At 39.9% G+C, this 24,854-nt stretch overlaps 2 protein-coding genes across 3 annotated transcripts in view; both read right to left on the bottom strand.

The window, feature by feature from the left end:
- LOC126094854 (uncharacterized) overlaps positions 1 to 24,854 on the bottom strand; it is a 472,827-nt gene that overhangs the window by 38,670 nt on the left and 409,303 nt on the right. The window contains exon 3 of one of the 2 annotated variants that reach the window (XR_007521881.1): positions 24,704 to 24,760. The exons of the other annotated variant lie outside the window; for it this stretch is intronic. The gene's annotated coding sequence lies outside the window, so the exon portion shown is untranslated. Of the gene's footprint in view, positions 1 to 24,703; positions 24,761 to 24,854 lie in introns of those variants that run through there. 2 annotated transcript variants of the gene reach the window in all.
- Positions 6,276 to 8,544, bottom strand: LOC126094856 (uncharacterized). Its single transcript, XM_049909482.1, has 2 exons — positions 8,305 to 8,544; positions 6,276 to 6,503 (listed from the first exon to the last, which is right to left on the bottom strand). The coding sequence occupies exons 1-2, from the start codon at positions 8,516 to 8,518 to the stop codon at positions 6,379 to 6,381; spliced, it is 339 nt and encodes a 112-aa protein (XP_049765439.1). The 5' UTR covers positions 8,519 to 8,544; the 3' UTR covers positions 6,276 to 6,378.

Raw genomic sequence — 24,854 nt, 5'->3', positions numbered from 1 at the left:
GATTCCGGTTCAATTGGCCCATACAGATCACTGTGGATCAACTGAAGAGGTCTGGTGGCACGTTTCCTACTGTGATTGTATGGCAGCAGTGATGGTTTTCCTTTGACACAATTTGAACATTGTTCCGTGGTGATTGTTGAAGTGTTCAAATCCAGACTATCAACTTGTGACTGTAGGCATTTAATGTTATCGTAACTCAAATGACCTAATCTGCTATGCCACAGTTTCGCATTAGTTGTAGTTGAAACAGCTGACAAGGCTTTTCATTGCAACAAATTTAGAACATATAACTGAGATTCATTCCTATTTGCAATGGCAACAGTTTCTTTTGCTTTCTTAATTAAACCTTGAGGCTTTGCAAATGTGATTCTAAAACTATTCATTTCCAGTATTCTAACTGACAGCAAATTATAATTAAGATCAAGCACAGATATAGAAAATTTAATCATTAAATTGGTGAGAGGTATCTTACTGTTAGTCAGATGTTCCGTTGATCCAGAGTCCAAGAACCAATTTATGTCGTTCGTTGACTGATCTTCATTTGATGCTGCAAAACAAAACCCATCTTCCTCTTTGACGTTAGCTACGACCATACAGTTGTTGATTCCTGAGTTCTTGTTTGGTACCTTAACTCTACAATTAGCCCTTTTGTGTCCAGGCTTCCCGCAACGGTGACAAGTAAAGTTGGAAGATGTTCCTTGTTGACTTCTTGTTTTACTGGTGTCTGAGTAACCCTTTTTTAGATACCGTTGAGTCTGAAAAGCTGTAGGAAGCGGTGTTTCATCGTTTTTGTTTTTCCCGACGACTCCCTTCCGCTTCGATTCTTCATCCAGGAACCTATTATTCACAAAGTTCAGCGTCAAGCCGTTCATTGAAAGCGTTTCGATGGCAGTATTCCGCAAGCATCGTTAAAGCAAATGGCACACTATGTCCGTTTCTTCGACAGTAGCTCCTGTCGAACGTAAATCACGAATCAGTTTATCAAACTTCAGAAAGTGGTTAGCTGGCAAATCATTTGTTGCGTTAAATTTCATGGTCAACAATTGTTTTCTCAACAGAAGTTGACCAGCAATTCCTTCTCTCTCGTACGTATTGCACAGAGAGGTCCATAAACCAAAAGTGACCATAAACCAAAAGTGACTGTCAGCAATGCATTGAACAAGATGAGACATTTACGATCTTGTTTAGCCATTTCGGCCAGTCGTTCTTCCTTTGCGGGAGGCTGCGTGTTCTCCTCTCCATCGAGAAATTCCACCTTTGTGAGATAATTCGCTTGCACAAATGATAATAGTTCCAGTTCCTCAAGGAGAATTTCCATCCTGAATTTACAGTTGTTGAAAGTCGTTCCATAGAATAAATGAATACGTTATTTTTCCGCTTCAGTTGCCATTTCGGGTTAACTTTACGTGAGAGTACACTTGGGGCCAGGTATTAATCGCAGATTCCGTTTATTTAAAACAAACCTGGGGCCATAACCTGACGTAATTTTAGTTTCTTACGATAAAGTAACACATGTAAAGTTAAAAACTATTACATGCTTACTGAAAGACATAACGGAATACCTGAACAATAAAAATGCCTGTTTACTGTTTGGTACAGCACTTACGCAAGTCACACAGAGAATCATTAAAATTGCGATCTTAACAGCTTATGATCTTATTTTGTTCTTTCCATAGTTAAATTAATTTTTGAATGCAAACTGTTGTGAATACATGAACATGATCGAACAGGATCAAGATGTCATCGACGTATCTAAAGTGATAAATGACTTTTTGGCTCGTTTGGGTGGAGCTGCTGAAAAATTTTTCTTCAAGAGCGTGAACGAAAATATCAGCTAATGTACCTGCTAGACATCTGCTCATTGCTACACCATATTTTGGAGATAAATTTTGTTCTGAAATGAGAAATAATTGTGGGAAGTTATTAATTGTAGAATTTCTAATATTTCACAAATTTCTCCTTGAGTGATTGTGTTATATTTGAGAAAGTTGTTTTTAATGATTCCAATTGATTCTGTTACTGGAATGTTTGAGTACATGTTAGATATATCTAGTGATAAGAGTATTTCATTTTCTGGTATTTTTATATTTTTGATTTTATTAACAATATCGTAACAGCTTTTTGTAGTGTAATCTATCTCGTATATGTAATATTGCTTAAGGAGCGTGCTGAGCTTTTTACTGACAGCATGTACTGGGCTATTAACCATGTTAAGAATTGGACGAATCGGGATTTTTTCTTTATGTATCTTGGGCTGGGCACACAATGATGGTGTTGTTGGATTCATTATACTGGAGTCTTTTTATAGCCTTTTCTGTGAATATGAAGTTACATGTTTTAGAGCTTTCTTTAGTTGAGCATTAAATTTGTTGACTGGATCTCGATCGATAATTTTATGGGTAGAAAAATTGTAGTACTTTCCTATTGTAATCTTCCTCTGACACTGTCACCAATGAATTTCCTTTATCTAATTTTATACTAATTGCCTTATTTTCTTGAAGCTTATAATTAATCTGACCTATAATACTACTGTCCTTCCCTTTTGTATTGGTCCTACTTTTTCGTTTTATATGTGTTTGTATTATTTTTGCAATTTTACAAGTAATACGGTTCTGCTCATGAGGTGGCAACTACATCATATCAGGCGCTACTTTAGATTTTGCAATAATATATTTGATGACACTGTTTCCAAGGCGTTGTTGTATGTTAAATTTCAGGTCTCTGTTTAGAACGTTCATTTCTGTGGGAGTGAATCTCACATTGGTCAGATTGTCAATGTTCTGGAAGAAGCTACAATACAACATGAAACGCTAGTTCTTCATATTAGTTGAATATCCGTTTCGTTGCTACAAGAAATGCTTAGTCTGAGAATTAGCTGATTTGACCGACACATTTCTAGAAGAAAAGTGGTAGAGCAATGTAATTGTTTTCAAAAATTTGAAAAAAGTTTCGAAAGCGTAGTTGGGTGGCATATTGCCACTCATGAGTTTTATAGAAATTGAGTGGTTAATGACCGCCAAGTTCTTACTTTCTATTCAAGTTTTTATAATATTCAGCCTTGTAGTTTCAGACGTTATCTGTATTTCGTTGTTCCGCTGTCAGATACATGTGCTTTCTACTGGGTCTGTTGTCGACCACGGCTGTGTTTGGCTATGGAGGAGGCATCAGTCGTCAACAGGACATTGTTTGACTACGTTCTTCAGTGAAAGTCGGCGTAATGTTTGAATGTTTTATTTTAAACGACAGTCTTAAGGATGGCGTAGAACTAACAGTATGATGGAGAAAGGAATACAATAGGTCGATGAGGGGTCAAGACGAAAAAGATTGGTAAACATCTCATTATGGTGAGCTGCAACGGTGTTGCTGATGAAAGGTGCAGGAACTCTTATTAGAAGGATCATTATCCTAGAAAGGTACAGAGTGATATGAGACTCACATTTATCGATCGATAGTTCAGACATTTTATCTTAAAATAAACAGTAATTTCTGTGAGAAAGACGCATCACATGTAAAACTAAATGAAAAAAACCGATTTTATGTTGGTCGTGACATAACGAAGATATTTCGAAAATCTGTAAAGGAAATAATGACAAAACAGAATAATGACTGGCGTTTAGTAAAAATTCGAGTGGAGCACATCGAAGATCGTCTTATAGTTGAAGGTGGACACGAAGGTAGTTGAGCGAAAAGGATTTTCAGATTTGATGTTGTAATAATATTCACAGTAAGACTGAACGATCAAATGGTGATGACGTATCTGTCTGGGTGAATTTCGTTGCTTATAATGTGGGAATAAATGGAGATGAATGACAGTTCGCACTCTAAGACATTGTGAAGAATTGCAATGGATACTTCCCAAAAACCGAGACGAAACAAAATTGGCTGTTCTCAAATTTCTATGAAAGTTTCTGGTTCGTTTGAAAGTCTATATAAGGAAAGCATGAAAGCCTTCCAAACAGAAGTCATTCCTTCTCTTATCTGGAATACGATAACAGGTCAGAAGGAAAGGCCAAAACCGGGAACGCATCTACGCTGATGAAACTCTTACTATCATCTTAGAGGACAACAGATCACAAGGTTATGAAGTGGAGAAGTACCTCCCCTCCTATATTTTCTTGGACAAGGTCGCAAATGACAGTCACAGTCAACAGAATGACTTCTTACAATAATCATTTGTCCTAAAAATAAAGGAGACGGTTCAGATCTAAAGCTGACAATCAAGTGCCTTTCCAATGCTGTTATTTCAGCTACAAGACCGAAATCCACCCTTATCTACAAGGGTGCCTCGCCTCTAAAACAGACTATGTTACAACTTGAATTCCATCAATTTAATTTTTAACAGAGAATACTCGTACACTGGTGCAGAATATGGCCTGGAACAATACATTAACATAAGTTACACTGATCGATGATCACAAACATAATCATTCGGAGGCGCATTAATATAAGAGGTCCAATTCCACGTTAACGCAGATGTGGCATTATGACGATAAGTACACAAAAAACGTAAAAAAACAACGCTTAGCTTCACTCGTAGTCGTGACTTCCAGGATTCCGAGGCGATGTGTTATTGCCTCTGATCCGCGTAGTTGGTCTTTGAGACTAGGTCGGGAACTTGTCGATTATTACTCTTCCCGTAACTCGACGCTATCAGTCCTTAAGCGAGGCGCCAAGGATTGGCTCCGACCTATTAAACCACTTGCAGCTTGTCGAGGTCGGTACCAGACATCAGGATTCAACCAAAGGCAACAATTCGTCAGCCACGTGCCGTTCAGCTAGCCAAACCAACAACACACACCTCGAACAAAGGCCCTAGCTCCAAACGTATAAGCAGAACGTTATCGGCAAGACAAGTGATTGGTGGTGGCATATAACTTTTTTTAAATAGTACAGAATTTTTCAATAGGAAGACCATGTTTTGTCTTTGTTTCAGTAGCTTAATAGTCTCACTGAATATTGAATACATATTATTTTTTGTAGCTCAGCGTACAATCTAGTCGCTGAGTTTTTGTAAGAAGAATTTGTCGACTTGGTCGCGGTTTTCTCAGCCACCATTGTGGACAAGTCATTCAGATAACTATTATGCACGTTTATCATTTCAGAGGTTTCAGATGGAGCCCCTCTGCTAAAGGAATTCTTCGTGATACAAAGTTCTCCGTGTTCTCTATTTCACCAAACCAAAGCACAAGTGATTTTTAAGATGGTATGTAAGTAGTCATGTGTAACGAGTGTGTGAAACTTGATCAAATGAAAGCGCATATGCGCATATGAATGCGATTAGATGAGAGCCAGCCATGCACGTTGAGATATTATGTCTCCTGCTACAAGTCAGAGCTGGCTATACTCCGTTTCAAGTGGAGCACCCCACATTACCATGCACGAGTCAGCCACAATGCCATCTCTCAACAAAGCAGCATTTCGCACTTCCCACTTGAACCTCATCTTCAGATACTCATCACGTGTTCACAGAGATGATCGAAAAAGTTCTTTCGTTAGAAGTAAGGATGTTACAAATATAGCCAAAAGGGCAAGTTCTCAACTGTTTTTAATTATCTTTGTGTCATGAGAAACTATCTGCCATTCCATCATTTACCTTTCCGCAAAATATCGATAACGAACGAGACTGTCTGTCTCTAAGCCGTTCTGAGAAAGCCGAAATTTTTGGCTGTCGTAGGTCTCAAGCTGTAAGGATTTTACTATCACCTTTACCTTGTTTATATGCATAGCTTTTGGAGCAGCGAGAATCCCTTTATTAGGCTGTCTCAAGTGCTCATTATGTCTTAATTCCGTGTATTTTCAAATATTCTTCCACTATACATAGGTCGTATTAGACGTTCGATACATTTCTACGTTGTTTTTATTCAGTTTCACAGTCTTCCTCATTATTATTATGGCTATTCTACTACTTAAACTTGGATGATATTGTCAGAGATACTATCAGCACTTCCCGACTCTTGGCTCCTTTAAATCGTACGGAATTTACCTTCCACGTAGAAACGTTGTGATTTCAAATTGAAGTTTTCCTTTCATCTCTTAACGGAATGAACGAGAACTCTTCTGTAACACTATATGCTGCTTTGAAGAATAGTACTTATAGGCATTTAGATCTCAATGGGATACACAGATCCCATAAAGAAAAAACCCTGCGCAGAACACATTTACAGTGAGCACATAATTCCATTAAAAACTTTACAATTTTGATAACATTGTCTCTCATAGTCGACATGTGTCTGCTTACACGAGTAAGACGCTCGGTAATAAAACCATTTTTTAAATTACATCGGTGCTTTATTTCTACTTTGTGAGTACAGGATACAGGACAGTATGAGCAGCTCCAGACTGCGTCTCCATGGTGTGGCGCCCCCTCAGCAGCGGCGACTACGCTCTGTGGGCGGCTCTGCGGGCGGCGCCTGACCTGGCGTGGGGCCTGACTGCAGCTCTGCCCGCAGCGTGTCGGCTGCCTGCCCTCGCATGCTTGGCGTGGCCAGCCCGGGCGTGAGCACCTGCTCAACAGGAAACAACACACGTGATGTCCCAGTGACACCTGGTTACCTTCTTTCTTACCAGAAAAGTTCAGTAGCCGTAATAACAACACCTGTTACTGCTGCTGCAAACACTATGCTCGCGTTTTATAGGCGCAAAGTATACTTCAGAAGCGTTTAACACATAGATGACTGGTTTGCTTTCACTGGAATAGTTGCTACCTTATACTTCAGGAACGCTGATCTATCCTACAATTGCTAGTCGTGGTATATTTGGTTCCAAATAATGTAGTATACTGCCAGTCAGTGTTTTACACTATAGTGCTCTGACACATGTATTTACAAAGCTATAGACAGAGAAATATGTTGTAACATAGGCATCTATGGTATTATTCAAAATATCATTGATCTTTTCTGCACGTTTAAAATGTTCATGTTATGTAATAGTCTGTGGTGAGACTATTAAAACTAGTTTTTGTGTTTTCCTCAGTGTAGTACTATCTTCATTTACAGTAGATCATATTCGCCTCAGTCAATGCGTGATGTACTTTTTTGTACAGACCACTAACATGCTGACAGATTGTGCTGTGAGACTTACTGAATTATATTGTGGAGACAGACTTTGTGTTCTAGATGTAAGATTAACTGCCGTTATTATGTTACATTGCTAAGTAGAAAATCAAAATACAAGTGACTAAATGACTACTGAAGATAGATTGTCTGTGCGTGGTACAAATCAGGGCACCTTCTATCTAACTCTACAGGGATTAGAGCCGTTATAGTTATGATTCTGTGCTCGACATTCAGAAGTACCATCTTCTACGTAAGCATTGTCTCGCTTGTAGGTTTTTGCTAATAGTGTTTCATTTACTTTTGCCACATTAATTACCAAAAAAAGACATAATTACGGACTACAGCTCAAAAACTACTGTTACTGTGTAGTGTCAATGACAGTATTCCTCACACTTAGTGACACTAAGGTTTATTTCAGAACAAAACGTCATCTTACGTCTTTTTGGTATAACAACGTCGACACTGTACCGAAACTCTGTTAATTAATATATTTCTAATCCAGTAACTCATACAGTAACTATACCCTGTTCCATAACAAAATTGTACATATGGAAAACAATAAAATCTACCAATCCAAAAAGTAATGTCAGATATGTAATGAGATCCTTGAATACCATGTTCAGTGTATCATCGTATATCTTAGCACCGCACAATGCTAGCGTGCTTGCTAGTTTGTTAGTTAAAGTTCTATGACTCGTTTACACTGCAGAAGGGAGAATCTCTCACCTTTGGTTTATTAGTGTTTGTTTATGAAACATGGTAGACAGATATTTATTGGAATGCAGTTTTCTGTCAGTACCATTACCTATTCAACGACTAATTGTAACCAAAGTGCAAATTTAGTACCAATTTGTATAGATGACTCATACTAATATGTTTTTGTTTTATAAATTTTATACTGATAAGCTACACGGAGATTAGATGTCATCATGGTTCAGCAGATAGACCCTCAGAGTGATCCAAATGTGAATCTGATAGGTTTCATAGGGGGTCCATATTTGGCAAGTAAAACAATTATTATCAGACATAATATTAGAGAGAATTGTGATTGAATGTAGCAACATATTTAGCCTATTAAGAAACGTGATAGTGGTGTAATAGTAATATCACCAAAACTGGACGACATGAATGCTGCACTTGAGCTGCCTGCAGACAGACACAGTGTCAGAGCGCCTGCCTCAGGGAGCCACTAGCGACACCACAGCAGTTAGAGCCGTGCACAGCCTGCTCGCCTTTGCTGGTTGTTTACCTTTGAGTGCCCGCCTGCTCTCTGCATTTGGACCCTCCTCAGGATCGATGACGTAGTCATCGTCGTCTGCTATGCTGTCGCCGTCGTCGTCATCAGCGTCTCTGTTTTCTCCTACTTCTTCCACCACTTCGTCGCCATCGTCTGCAGCAGCGAGCGGCGTGCAGTACGCCACGAGCAACACACCAGCAATCAGCAGGATGAGGCCTCCCTTCATGGCTGCAGTGGTTTCTACACTGGGTGCCTCGCTACAAGTGTCACTACGGAGCTCACCGGCCTCCTCTTATACTGCAGTGGGGCGCTTATCACCCGACTCGTAGAAGGCAAGCGCAGCTACACAGCGCTTACGTCAAACTCCACAATCAGCCGCATTGTTGTCATATCTTAAAGGCTGAATTATCTTGCTGGACATGGTATGAAACCTTGAGGTTGAAGACACTAAAAGACGTAAAACAAAACTGTAAACACTATATCTGATAAATACAGCACAACCAAGAAAACAAATCATGTACCTGAAAGTTTATACACATGAATTACGATTGTCTTCCATTCATAAGAACAGCAATATAGAAGGGAAATCACTCACTTTAAGAACTAATTTAAAAAGTACAGGAATTTATTCAGTAACAGTTAATGTCATCCTAGTTCTCATTACATTGCGTTATCATGCTGCACATTTAGCTAGAATTTTTCAATATTATGTATTACAATTCTCCGATTATATATGTCAGAATTCGTTATAAAATTTTATCAATTAATAAAGTTTTTTTTTGTTCTCTTTACAATGAATCTTAAGCTCATATAGTGTAACCTATCCATTCATTTAAGAGGCTACCCAAATTCTTCATACTATTAACCATGCAGAAGAATAGACTTGTGAACACCAGTACTGATTTTGGGGCCCCTATAACTATGTTCCATATTAGGAATTTTCTTTCCCCTTTTTCGTATTGCTATTTCCATTGTGACAAATAATACCAACATTGATAACTATAAATTAAGATTAACATCCATATTACCTGGAGCCATTCTCTCTGCTTTATTTAATAATTATTCACAATTTTTGTGTACAGGCTATTGCAAAATGAAACACGTACACCATTTTATATCAGTCCAAATACCTATCAAAATCTGAGGAGACGTTAACTACACAAGAGTTATAAATAATTAAACTTTCTCATCATCCAACACCCAGAACTGACACAACGTCGGCTTGAAGTGAGACTCACCCAGAATGCGTACAATGTGGCTCGAAACGAATGCGTGCTGTCAGTAAATGAAAGCTGCTGTCTGCTTCCTGGTAAGGAAGTATACGTCTTGCCATGCATTGTTTATGCATGACAGACCAGGAGACCAAGGATGCCAGTCAAGAATGTATACATTCTCAAGTTTTTTATGGTATGAACTGCTGTATGGCGGCTTTCATTCTCATATTCCATTTGGTAATTAATTCATAAAGGGTATGACTAAAGTGATTATCATCTACACCACGTACTGCTGTACAATTAATGATATGGTGACTACAGCCCCCAATCTTCTGCTCTTGACTTTGTTCCCATCTGAGACATAAAGATGGATATAATTAGTTCACAAAGTCTTCAAAATATAGTTTTAATCAGCGGCTGTGTGACACAAAGTGCAGCTTACCTCTCGGTCGGATTAATTTCCTTTCCTTAATCAATGTTGTAGTGTACTACAAGGTATATCAAAAGTTTCAACGACCCACCTAAGCAACACACCTCCATCAACAACTTGTTTTACATCTTCAAGATCTCCTGCAGTCCATTATCTACCTGTCTGAAACATAAAAATGACCGTTGGGTCAGTGAAGATCAATGGACAATGATGGTCAATTATCAATGACGACAACTGTATATACATAAAAGATAAATGTGCGTATACTGTTAACAACGTCTTTTTAGCGCCTTTGGACATAAGACAATTAATAAACTGCATACCTAAAACGATTTTATATTCCTTTACATTTACTTAAATGTTTAACTGCAACATTTCACTGTATGATCACTCTCGAGAAAACCGCCAGTAATGCACCTTACTAAACAGTTGTCGCCATTCTCCCACCTGACAGAGCAGGTTGGCAAATCCCATCACGTGGTCAACCCAAACATTGTGGGACGCTATTGCCCTTAGCGATTCGTAAGAGAAGCTGTAAAGCAGGAATTCTGTTGTCTGTCAACAAAAAAGTGTTTGTAGTGGGGGTCCAGACAGTCTTCTGGTGTATCACCCTCTAAACGTCTGTCAACTCGATCTGGTGTGCTAATGGTTACAGAAAGTAGAAGTACTAACTACTGACGCTGATTTGCCTTCCATCATCTAATTCACAGTATTCCATGTGATGTAAGCGCCTTTTCAGTTTATATATGTCAGAATTATATGTGTAATGTGTGTAGCCTGCAGCAATCCATTTTTTATCTCTAGCATCTTTCAGTGAAACTATCATAAGACTGATGTAGAAAAGAAATTGTATGTAATAAAGACATTAAAAAATTTTGAGAAATATATAATTGGAAAGTAATAAGAATATCCATTACTGAAGTCCACTTCATGTTGCACAATAAAGTGTATTTCACAGAGAGAGTGATAACTGCTCTCAGTGTTTTTTTGTCAATAACAGTTTTGCTACTAAGACTTCTTGTAAAAGAAAGCTGACTTTATTGTTCAATTATTTTTAAATTCCTTTCTTGGCAACTACTACACTAGGTATGCATGTGATTGACAGTATATCGGTAGCAACGTGTCTGCTGGACTGTTATGCACTGTAACAGACAGTGAAGCTTTGTGGTTCAGCATAACGAAGAGGCTAGTAATCTCTATGATTATGTTACTGACCATATTTACAGATATAGAATCGAAGTGTTTCAAGTCTACATAGGAGATTACCTAAGAATGACCTGTGCAGCACTTTTTAGCATATTACTCAATTACTAACGTTAAATAGAACTATCTGTGGTGTTAAATATGTACAGGCAATGCGGCAGATACAGTCACAGGCGTGATTGCCCCATGGGCACTGCAACACAAACGCAAAAATGTCTGAACTGGTAGGCATCTAATATAGACACCTAGTAACCAGCAAAATCCTAATAAAAGGTTGCAGACCATGTATTAACTGAGAGTTCAGAGATTTTCTCCATCCACTTATGTACTCTTCTGGCAATCCAAGTGACTGGAATGGGAAGCATCCCCATGATGTCGTGCTATGCTAAGTATCACTCCTTACAGTGCAGTATGAATTGCATATGCAGATGTGGATGCTGCTGAAATATTGTCTGCACACTTTACAGATATTGTTATTTATAGAAACATGTTAATTTTGTTATCGTAGTTTCATAACTAGTGAGTAGAATCGTCTTTTTCTCTCGCATAAGGTACTGCTTTAGATCTATTAATTCAAAATGTCCTATAATAGTTCCAGATGATAACTGTCATAGCCGAAAATAATTTTTGTTTCATGTCTGAATGTACATCGAAGTGTTCGCCTGCAGTTATATATGTAGATTTGAAAATCATTTAGTAACGGGAAGAGCATTGGAATTGCGGCTGTTATAAGTTCTTCTTTCCATTGCTTTTCCGGCAGATTCAGTATCATGTTGCTCCATGTACCACAATCCTGAATACTGTAGATAATTAGTTATTAAACCGAATGAAGGAATTGACTTTTACATCACATCAGAATAAATGAAGTAATAGAGAAATTATATTACAACACTGTATACGTTATTTATAGTCGACTACTGAAGGACTTTAAAAATCATGAATCACCCAAATTTTCCCCATCCTCATTTATCAGCAATGACTGTGCTAGAGCTTACATTTATAAGACACTGGTTAATAATCATGTATGTTTGATGCAAAGTGCAGTGGTGCTTTATTTCTCCCTTGCTACTGCAGGGTGCTAGGCAGTGTGAATAGATTCAGACTGTGCCTCCATTTTGTGGCTCCACTTCAGGAGTGGCAACTGTGGTCAGCTCTGGAAGCAGCGCCTGACCTGGCATGTGATCTGGTTCTGGCTGTGGCTGCACCATGTCAGCTGCCTGCCCATGCGTGTTTGGTGTGGCCCGCTCAGGCATGAGCACCTGCTTAATGGTAATCAACACATGTGGTGTTACAGTGATACGTGCTTACATTCCTGTTACATCTGAAAATTTCAGCCACACATTCTTACACTTGCTACATCACTAAGCTTCCCTTTGATGTGCAAAACGTGTATGTAAGAATTAGATGAGAAAAAGATGAGTGGTCTCTTTTGTTTGGAATAACAGTTATCATACAAGTCAGGAACACTAGTCTAGCCAATAAGTGCACCCCCTGGCATACCTAGTTACATATTACGTGGCATACCTTAAGCCAGTATTTTACACCATGGTAATGTTACACAGATATGTATAAAGGAATAAACAAATGACTAAATTGCAGGAGTGTATTTGTTAAACGTCGAAAAGGTAATTTTTTCTTCTTACGTTTAACATGTTTCTAAAACAGTTACTTAAATATGATAAGATTTTCGAAAGCAGTCATAGAAGCCGGCCGTGGTGGCCGAGCGGTTCTAGGCGCTACAGTCAGGAACCGCGTGACCGCTACGGTCGCAGGTTCGAATCCTGCCTCGGGTATGGATGTTTGTGATGTCCTTAGGTTAGTTAGGTTTACGTAGTTCTAAGGTCTAGGGGACTGATGACCTCAGAAGTTAAGTACCATAGTGCTCAGAGCCATTTGAACCATTTGAACCAGTCATAGAGTTTTCATCACTTCTCTATGCCCTGATATGCAATTACCTTCATTGTGAGTACTCTATGAGTTCTCTATCACTGAATAATATACCTCGTTGTAGAGGCCACTAACATGTAGACATATTGCGCTATAAGTCTTATCGTATGTGTGCTTGAAAATCATAATTTCTGTAGGTTACTTTTTAACTCAATTGTAGAAGCAAGTTAAACAACTTAAACAAAGTTGGGAAAGAAGAATTTAATAAGTGCTCAATGTATGTCGCTACATATCATCAAAGTGTGTAGTATCTGAGGATTGAAGTGTACATTCTGGACAGTTCTAACATGGAAGGATTTTTCATTAGAATGGGAACTATCTTGCAGGTCACTCAGTTACTCTGCACAGACTCCAGGGTGCCTTCAACTAAAACCACAAACGATCTCGAAGACAGATGTCAGAGATGCATTTTCCTCAAAGCATTTATGAAACTATTCTTGTGATTCTTACAAGGCCACTATGAATTATCAAACACCACATTTTCTTTAACGCCATTAAGTGTAGGGAACTCGACTTAGCTCGTCAGAATCTATACCTTCAACTATGTGATTTTATTTTTCAATGCACCTCAATCAAATCATAAAAAAGTTGCTTCTCACCTGTCTTACTGTGGGCAGAGTGCAGCGAAGTCCACCTAACATGCAAGATCTCCAATCCATTCTGGATGCTCTGATTTTCATTCCAGCACTCCTTTTTCCTTCATAAATTAAAAAAATAGGGAGTTTTTAATCGAAAACCCCTTGACTTAAACGACGCACAGTGCAGTAACATATAAGGTCTCCAATGTCTCCATACTCTTCGTTCAACCCCAGACAATTATTACAACTGACAGTGGAATAATGTGTGCAGTCTCAGAAATTATACTATTGGTACAATCAATTTCTTGACGTGCTACATGCCTATAACTTTAGCAAAAAATGCTTCTTCATGTACAGAATAATCGTCGTGATTTCTTGCTCATTGTCAACTAAATCTTTAAATTCTTGCTCCATAATACTGTAATGTCGTTTCACAGGAAATTTAAAGTGCCCGTCGTTTATGCGACTGCATTATATACATTGAGAATTCTCATACGTCTCTTCTGTCATTCAGATTCATTTTTAAAGACTTGTGAAAAAAGATCACTATACTGTATAATTTTGTCCAAACAGTTATTGGTCCCATGAATGTCGTACATACCAAGAACAAACAGCGAAGGGTAAACAGCACTGACGCAGCGATTTTGTCAAACCGAACAGAGTTGTGCGGGCCGAAAAGTGCCACACCGCAATACTAAATGGAATGTCACATTGTACCGAGTACTTCCGAGAAGGCCTGAGCTTATTGGAGACACGCCGAGTTTTGGCCCGCTCGCTCTGCCCACACACAGTGGTCAGTCCTGCTATAACGTGATTCTGGAGAAACAGTCTGAACGTTGAATTTCATTTAGATTTGACGGAAGCACAGACCCATGTTATTAGGTATTTCATGTCTTCTGAAGTCATCAGTGTTTCTTGATAGACTTCTTGTTTTAATTTTCACCGCAAATTAAAGTATAGAAGTGTTACGTCTGGTGAGTGTGCAGAACATTTTGGATTTGCTCAACGGACATTCCAATGCTTTCCAAATGTTATCTTAATAGGGTCTGTCGTTTCATGTACAGGATGGGAGGGACATCCATCCTGGTGGTACAACACTGCTTGGCTTATGTCCAGTGGAATGGCTTCCGATAACTGGGACAGCGGCATATATTAGGCATTTTAGTCTATTTAGATTCCTATCTGTAAAACAGCGACCAGTGACGTAGATCTTGAAAAACACACTGATACCTCACAACAAGGTCTGGAATAATTTTAAGGGAAAACACATGGAAGGTTGGACCCACATATTACGTCATTTGTTGTTTCGTAGAATACACATCATTGTTAACAACAACATTATAATTAAAATTTAAAAAATAACCTTGTTAAAAGAATAGCCAAGCTCACATTAATTAAAAAGAACATGGTTTCAATACATTAATAAAAAGCTTTAAGAGTTCACACCATTTAGAGCAGGGCTCGAAACCAGGAGTATACAGTCGCCAAAAACAAGTAAGAAGTCACACCAACTAAGCGTGGCTGCAAGCGCGGTCAACAAACTGAGTTTTATCAATAAAATGAATTACAAATGGCTACCACTGAATGTACTAACAATTCCCAAGCATGGATAACACCTTAAACAAGTGGATAACGCCCATCCAAAATACGGAAACCACAACAAGCGATGCCAGAGATTGTAGCTGTTGGAAAGCCCTTAAAATGTATAAGCCTTAACAGTTCTCTTCAGCAACAAAATACATATTCCCCAAAATACGAGTAAAGCTGTGAAGGCATACAATTTAAATGTGACTCCAGCTGGTACACAACAGCAAACACATTGAGAATGACACTAAAGTAAATACACAGTTGCCCAAAGTGCAAGAAACGCATGAGAGGACATGCAATTTAAATGTGACGCTCAACTGATATGCGCAAACGGAAACACAAACCATGACCGCACACTGCACTTGCATTCGGGAGGACGACGGTTCAATGCCGCGTCCGGCCATCCTGATTTAGGTTTTCCGTGATGTTCCTAAATCGCTCCAGGTAAATGCCGGGATGGTTCCTTTCAAACGGCACGGTCGACTTCCTTCCCCGTCCTTCTCTAATCCGATGAGACCGATGACCTCGCTGTTTGGTCTCTTCCCCAAAACAACCCAACCCCACAACCCATGACCCTTAAAGAAATATACAACTGCCAAAAATACAAGATGAGCTGGGAAATTCAGCAGGTGGCTATCACAGCCAGCAGGGAACAAGCAGGCAAGTTTCACAATAAAAGGAGTTAGCTAATGACTGCGGATAAAAGAGTTCATATTCATAAGTGAAATTAACTCGTTCCGGAAGCAGCAATAATTGTGCAAAGTTTAAACGGGTAGTCAAAGAGTAGGTCTAGTGAGGAGGACCTTCGAGCCTGCAGAACACACTTAAAACCTCGTGAGCTTACTCAGTTCACCAAATAGGATAGATTAATAGTTCTCTTTTAGTTGGCGACACTCCCCCGTGGGACGTATCAAACGATCAGCTTTACTTAACTTGAGCCAACACGATGCTGCTGGTGAAAATGTAAATGTCGTGTAACTGGGGCCTCCCGTAGGGTAGACCGTTCGCAGGGTGCGGGTCTTTCGATTTGACGCCACTCAGACGCGTGCGAGGACGGAAGTGCCACCACAACAGAAAGAAAACACATCTCTGCTCTGGGCCCAGGGAACAGGAACGCGTCGTCTGCTGCCAATACTACCCTGCCAACACACTTCAGAAAGGAATAGTAACTGCCCTAATATGGCTGCGGACTAGAATGCGGAATACGTAGGCAATATTAACTTATGGCGGAAGCGACTGCACGTACAAGTTGAAAGGTCTCTGTTGGATTCCTTTCATGTTAATTTCTGAAATATGTTGCCATTTACGGCATAAATTCCTCTTCCAAATTTACTGTGGCGTTTCTGACTGTCTGGGAGGAGACTGAGTAGTGGAACGTGTTACTTTTACGCATAAACAAGAACGATCTGTCACACTACTACACTTTAAAACGCAGTTTATATGAAATTCGTGTCACACAGTCTCATACGGAACCTACATCCGCTTTCTTTTATATACTGTATATGATAAGATACTGTCATCCCCCTTCTCTTCTGTGTGAGAGGATGAATGAGCAAATGTATTTCTAGTTGGATGCTTGAGGGTAGCAGACAAGCCTGTCTGCTAGAGAACAGTAGGACCAACGTCGGAACAGGTAGCTACGCTTTCTAAAAGCAAAGAGGTTTCTATCCTTAGTATGGTCCTGTCCGTCCCTTGTCATGTTGGTATAGGAAGCTGCCTCTCTGGCCACTTCCGTTGGTATTTGTGAGCCACCCTCAGGAAGGGACCAGGTCAGTCTGTCCACAGCGAGCGTCTGAAGTGGTAAGATCTCCGGCTAAGCGCGTGTCTGCTAAGTCCATAGGACAATGGATTTCTTAAGTTCAGCCTAACTGAAAATTTAATCACCTTTATTTCAGGTTTAGCTATAAAATATCTAATGTTATCTTAAATTACAACGCAGTGTAATTCGCGTGTGAAGTTCAGAATATATTCCGGTAGTTGCTTTGTCACTACTTTATGAGTAAAGTGGAACCACGTGTTGATCAGTAACTGTAACTAGCATCATCAATCTTCAATGCGAATGTGCGTGAGATTATAACGTCTCGTCTTGACAATATTTTTCAATATAGCAACTTTTCTTTATGTTCAACCCACGTGGGGTGTGCTTTGTGAGACCAGTATCACGTGCTTATACAATTGTTTGACCCATCAGGTTAATAGTAAGACGGTTTTAACCAGTTTGAGGTTTTTCTTTTGTAAATTGCTTTTCGATCTAATTTATTTTAATTATCGAAATTTATTGTGGAGTTACACTCTTTGTGTAAACCAAGTTGACCACGTGAAGCGTGTGGTGTAATCATCAAAGTAGCCCTCAGCTACTCTTTTCGGGAAGATTTCACAGGGAGTTAGTATGAATTTAGTATACCAGTGTGTGGTAATTACATGACGGACAGGATTGTGCTACGAACGTAATTTCTTTGGGTGAAAATTGAATCGGTTGGTTGTGGTTAATTTCCTCTTGCATATGTTTCAACGTTCTTCGTGTGTTATTTTATGAATGCAGTTTTGTATGCAGTCTCCCAATCTTGGCTCCATATTTGATGTGTTCCGTAAGATTACAAACACACATTTTCACAGTCCTAAATAAGGCACCAGCTTAGTTATGACTCACGTTTAATATGCTGAAATTCCAATGTTCAATGTTAAAATAAATTTCCAAATATAAACTGATTTATTTCTTTTTATTTAAATTCTCTTATATATATATATATATATATATATATATATATATATATATATATATATCACCGGTTGTCGTATGACTATTAAAAGATTATAATTAATGTTAGTCTGGTTGCGAATTTGGTAAGCTAGACAGGAATCCTGGTGAAACAGTTGCGCAGTAATGCAAGGTTAACTTCCCCAGACAGCTCACAGCTTTTAACCCGCTTTTATTGTCGATCAGCACCGCTTACACCACAAATTAATGCAACAACATTACAAAGTTACAAGCTTAACTCTCCTTAAATTACTTGTAAATTAGAATATGAAATATGAGAGCCTGCTGACGCAATATGTAAGGCATAGTCATCTGCAAGGGTGCTTCGCCTCTGACACAGAGTATGTTATTTCATCGACTCAGTTCATAACAGAGGTGTACACTCGAATGGAATATGACCTTCAACAATAAATTAGTGGCCGATGATCATACACACAATCACTCGGAGGCGCAATAATATGACAGGTCCAGTTCCACGTTAACACAGACGTCACCTTATGACAACAAGGCACAAAAAATGTAAAAAACAACACTTAACTCCAGTAAGGTGTAAAGTGACCGCGACTTCCAGGATTCCTAGCCGGGGTGTTAGTTGCCCCTACTCCGTGCAAGTAATCTTTTAGGGGCCGTAAAATTTTAGTTTGCAGGTTGAGTCGCAAACTTGCCTATCAGGTTGCATGCGACGTCCACTACTCTTCCCGCAACTCGCCACTGTCAGTCCTTAAGAGAGTCGGCAAGGCTTGAATCCGACCTATTTAACCACTCGCGGCTTCTCGAGTTCTGTACCAGACACCAGCAGCCGCCCGAAAGCAACAACTTGCCAGGGAAGTGCCAAACCAACAACACACGAATCGACAAAAGACCGTAGCTTCAGACATGTGAACAGATCGATATCGACAATCTAAGTGATTGGTGGTGGCAGCGGAGTGCCATGCAGCCAAAATTAAAGCCGCCACAGCTCACACGTTGACAGACAAAGAGCTTGTTTTTATCCTCTTCTTTGTGTTAGCATTGATCTTCACCTGGCGATTAGTGCATACTGCGAGGATTGACTCGCCCATGATATGTAAACGATGCTTCTACCTCACACAAAATTTTCCATTGGTCTGCCGCATGAAAGGTCAGAACGTTTTTTTCCTTTTTTTCATTCTTAAATTGTGTCATTCGTCTTGAGTGAATAATGATACATAATCAAATAGACAATAACACGTTTCCATCGAGTGAGAAACTCGCATAATCTTTAAATGTATGTACTATATCTTAGATTAATGTCATCTCTTTTAAACGATGAGTAATTCTAGCTTCTATCACTAAAAATATCTCTGTCGGTGTAGTTTAATTCACATGTTTGTCCTTGTTTATAACTTTCGGAGTGGAAGTTGCCTCTACTTCTTCTTAAATAATAATGAATGTTTCAATACCCAGATTATGGTGTCTCTTTATTCCAGTAGCATAATAGGTTCTCTGAATATTGAATGCTTACGCGACAGTCGCTGAGTTTTTGTGAGAAGAATTAAACTACTTGGTTGCGATTTTCACAGCCGCCATTGTGACCACATCATTGAAATAATTATCATTTTCATTTAATACAGAATATAGAAACGCATTTTTATCTTAACACAATCCACTCTATCAACAAAAACAGAAACTGATGCACTTATAATTTTGAAGATTCACGTCAATAAGCTTTTCAACCAAGCCACTAGATTTCCAAAAATAAGTATTTCGTGTTCACAGATGTAATGACGTCGAGAGAGAGAATTTTCGGGGATAGTAATATTATCATGAAAGACTCAGCACTGTTTTCTCTCTCGAGAATGCAACGGGCGTTCTTATATGATCTGAAGCCACGATTCTCTATTGAATTAGTCTTTCTTTTCTCAGATCGTGTATATACGACATTGCACGTATCACTTTACACTTTTCGCACATAACATTAGGAGAGCCACAACCGTTTTGGGAAGTCACTGCCATGAAGCTGCAGTTACAGCGAAATATGAAGATGATAAAGTGTGATGGAATGCGGTGTTCGTGGAATACTCTTTTGGTCGATCCCTCTCGTACTTCCGAGATGCCTCTTAGCGACATTTACATTATGGTTACTGTTGCGAAAATGTTATTTTCATTTGTTTCATTAGCCGCTCTTCTTTTGACTTCTTGTGTACACTTCCAGTTTCTAGAAATTTTTTAATAATATTCGCAAAGAGAAATCGCACTATCTGGATACTCAACAGACTATATAATAGTTTGGCGACATTCTCCATAAACGATATTCAAGTTTTCGACTGCTTATGCATTGTGAATGGCCTCAATTCTTCGACTGTCATATGCATTGTAAGTGTCTAATCGGCTCTACAGACATGTTATCTGATTGCTACAACCGCAGAACACAGACTGATGGGCCTCAAGTGCACAGGTAAACACAAGAATAATACCTGAGTTATGTGTTTGCTTATATTTGCTATATTGGGGAATCTCTCCTTTGTCGGCGGGACAGTGGTCTGCGGGTCTGTTATCTTGACACTGTTTGTTGAAGCCACATACATCGTATGTCGCTGAAGTGCTCTTAGAACCTTGTTACAAGTTCTACAGAAAAAAAGTATATAATTCAATTACAAAAAACAAGTCTGTATCATAACTCAGGGACTATAAACGATCAAAATTTATTGCTAATATCTGGAAATTCGCCTTAATGTCAGCTATAATTTAATGAAAGTCGCATCTAGACATCTTTATTCACTCTGGGTACACTTTGAGTGTCTTCCTTAGCTGCTCAAACTGTACAATTATGACATACGAGTGAAGTGGTGCAGAGGTTACCACAATGGGGATGAATTAGGGAGGAAACGCTTCAAATGATCGTAAGCGGATCAAGTTACCATGATTTCCTCAAGGGAGATACTGGCACGCTTCCTTGAAAAGAGCAAGGCCGATTTATTTTCCCATCCTTTCCTAATGCAAGCTCGTGCTCGGTCTCTAATGACTCACTATCGACGGGACGTTAAACGCTAGTCTTAATATCTTTCTTTTTGTATGGCCATTAAGAGTGACATTGCGAATGACAATGTTTGGTGTGCAGCGGAGCGTGGATTTCACGATCCTCTGGAACCAGCGAACCCATATCTGTTATGTAATGTAGAAACATAAAAAACACCTGCCTGTACATTGACATCCATGTCCTATCGAACAACAGATGCATCCATAAAACCGTGTGTACTATATAACTACAACACATCGTGGGTAAGCTGCCATTAGCGAGAAAGTGAAATTAGAGGTAGAGCTCCAATTCTCGGTTTGTCATGGGACTGTTACATCGTATGTGTAACGCACTCACTTATGGTTTCTCATTGAATGTCACTAACTGTTTTATACAGGCGAGGCCATTGACTGAGTGGCGACTGGTTTTCGCAGCACAGTAGTGGATACTTGCCATCCGAAACTTTTCGTCATTAAACTCTGACAGACAAGTGAGACTCTACACTATATACCATCACTTCGTTTTTCTCTAGGCCCATATTGTCTGTTGTGAGTTGAATGTAGTATCTCAGTGTAGTTTACCACCCAGTGCCACAAAAACAACATTTGGTCTCTGAGTCAAGGCTATTATCCTGAGACTTTTAAAGGAGGTTACACCCAAGTCAGGCGCAGTTTCGGACGTATTGAGTCTGTAGCAGAGATTCATACAGAAGCTTTGGCAACCTCTGTGGAACCAGGAGATTTTTCATCGTAGCCCGGTGAGAGGATCGGGTAATAGCAACGCTCCACAATATTGCTGACATCCGATCCTAACTGCATTCAAAATGCGACAATGCCCGTGATGAAACGCGCTTCAGAGATTTCCGACGGAGCTCTTCTGCTAACCTGGTTTGCGAGAGTTCCGGGACTTGTACAAAACATTTTGAATAGAGATCAACACAGACATCATTTCCGCGCTTTTTATTGTTCATGAAAACCACATACTGGACGTGGCACCACCATACAGCGAGACCTTCATGGGTTGTGGTCCAGATTACTGCACACACCCGTACGTCTAATACCCAGTAACACATCTCCTTGTATAGATGCAAGGGTCACGTCGTCCATAAACATCCCTTTTCAATCCATCCAGGCATGTACGATAGGGTTCACGTCTGGACAACATTCTGGCCACTCCAGTCGAGCGATGCCGTCATCCTGAAGGAAGTCATTCACAAGATGTGCACTATGGGCGTGCGAATTTCCATCCATGAAGGCGAATGCGTTACCAATATGCTGCCGATATGGTTGCACCATCGGTCGGAGGCTGACATTCCCGTAGCATGACAAACTGTCTACCATCCCATCATTTACCATTCCGCAAAGTATCGATAACGAACGAGACTATCTGTCTCTACGGGTTCCTGAAAACGCCGTAGATTGTTGGCTGCCATAGGTCTCAAACTGTAAGTATTTTACAATCACCTCTACCTTTCTTGTGTTCATAGCTGTTGGAGCAACGATAATCGTTTCTAAACATCAAATTTATTGTATTACTTTTGGGACTAGTGGCGGCAAAATTAGAAATCACTTGATGATAACATTGGCATGGCGAAAATTTCCCTTCTGTATTCAAATTTAAATTCTTTGTTAAAATTTCAGACATGAAAATGGAACTGAAATTGTGAACGGGAGGTTGCTGTCTCGATAGACTGAAGTACTATCTGTAACCAGTTGTCCTTCAGTCATTGAACAACGTTTTCTTAGTCTGTCTCAAGTGCTCATTATGTATTAATTTCGTGGATTTGGAAATATTCTTCCACAATAAATAGATCCTTTAAGGCATTCGATATATCAATATTTGTACGCTGTTTTTATTCAGTTTCACAGTATTCCTCATTATTATTATTATGGCTATTCTACTACTTAAACTTGGATGATTGTCAGAGACACTACTGGCACTTTCCAACCCTTTGCTCCTTGAAATCATTCAGATTTTAGACAGAAAATAAAATGCAGTTGAATTACTGCATGATACCACATGAATTCTACATACACTATGTGATCCATAATATCTGGACGCTTGACGGAAAATGACTAACAAGCTCGTGGCGCCCTCCATCGGTAATGCTGGAATTCAATATGGTGTTCAGCCACCCATAGCCGTGATGACAGCTTCCACTCTGGCAGACATACTTTCAGTCAGGTCCTGGATGGTTTCTTGGGGAGCGGCAGCCCATTCTTCACGGAGTGCTGCACTGACGAAACGTATCGATGACGATCGGTAAGGCCAGGCACAAAGTCGGCGTTCCAAAACATCCCAAAGGTGATCTATAGGATTCAGGTAAGGACTCTGTGCAAGCCAATCCATTACAGGGATATTATTGTCGTGTAACCACTCCGCCACAGGGTGTGCATTACGAACAGGTGCTAGATTGTGTTGAAAGATGCAGTCCCCATCCCCAAACTGCTCTTCAACCGTGAGAGGCAAGAAAGTGCTCAAAACATCATTGTAGGCTTGTGCTGTGATAGAGCCACTCAAAAAAACAAGGGCTGCAATCCCCTCCATTGAAAACACGACCACACCATAACAGCACCTCCTCCGAGTTTTACTGTTGGCACTACACACGCTGGCAGACGACGTTCACTGGGCATTCACCATACCAATACCCTGCCTTCGGGTTACCACATTGTGTACCGTGATTCGTCACTCCTCTCCACTGTTCAGTCGTCCAATATTTACACTCCTTACACCAATCGAGGCGTTGTTTGGCATTTACCAGCATGATGTGTGGCTTAAGAGCAGCCGCTCGACCATGAAATCGTTGTTTTATCCCCTCCCGCCTATCTGTCATAGTACTTGCAGTAGATCCTGATCCAGTTTGGAATTCCTGTGTGATGGTCTGGATAGGTGTCTGTCTGTTACACATTACGACCCTCTTCAACTGTTGGCGCTTTTGTGCTGTACGTTTCCGCTTCACTATCACAACAGTGGAGCTAGAGATGTTTAGGAGTGTGGAAATCTCGCGTGCAGACGTACGACACAAGCGACACTCAATCACCTGACCACCTTAGAAGCCCGGTCCATGAGTTCCACAATGATCCCCATATTGCTCTCTTACGACGTCTAATGACTACTAAGGTCGCTGATATGGAGTGTCTGGCAGTAGGTGGCAGCAAAATGCACCTAATATGAGAACGTATGTTTTTGGTGGTGTCCAGATACTTTTGATCACATAGTGTATATATTTATTTAGAGAAGACTGTGATTACTGTTGGTACACTTTTACAATGACTCACCTGCAGTCCTCTTGATATCTTCCAATGTATAGAGTCATTAAATAATTTTATGACCATAGTCCTTCCAAATAGGAATGTTGTGATGTGAAATTAAAATTATCCTTTCATCTCTTAACGGAATGAACCGGAGCTCTTCTGAGACTCCATCTACTGCTTTGAAAAATATTACTAATTGACATTTAGATCTGAATGGGAAACACTGAGGCCATAAAGATATGGGTAAGTTTTCTCCCAGCACAGTAAACATTTACAGTTGAGCACATAATTCCATTAAAGACTTCACAATTTGGTAATATGGTTTCTCATAGTCCTCTCCTTACACTTGTAAGACATTGGATAATAAAACCATTTTTTAACTGCATCGGTGCTTTATTTCTGCTTTGTGAGTACAGGATACAGGACAGTATGAGCAACTCCAGACGGCATCTCCATGGTGTGGCGCCCCCTCAGCAGTGGCGACTACTTGCTGTGGGCGGCTCTGCGGGCAGCGCCTGACCTGGCGTGAGGTCTGTTTGCAGCTCTGCCTGCAGCGTGTCGGCTGCCTGCTCCCGCGTGTTTGGCGTGGTCAGCCCGTGAGCTCCTGCTCAGCA

This window comes from Schistocerca cancellata, chromosome 8 (genome assembly GCF_023864275.1).
Source record: "Schistocerca cancellata isolate TAMUIC-IGC-003103 chromosome 8, iqSchCanc2.1, whole genome shotgun sequence".
In the NCBI taxonomy this organism is placed as follows: domain Eukaryota; kingdom Metazoa; phylum Arthropoda; class Insecta; order Orthoptera; family Acrididae; genus Schistocerca; species Schistocerca cancellata.
The sequence above is the reverse complement of the archived record's forward strand: the minus strand, read 5'-3'. Positions and strand labels throughout refer to the sequence as shown.

Coding starts and splice junctions, on each gene's coding strand:
- LOC126094856 (XM_049909482.1), bottom strand. CDS start 8,518: ATGAAGGGAGGCCTCATCCTGCTGATTGCTGGTGTGTTGCTCGTGGCG. Junction 6,504..8,304: donor GAGCAGGCGGGCACTCAAAG/GTAAACAACCAG, acceptor CCTGTTGAGCAG/GTGCTCACGCCCGGGCTGGC.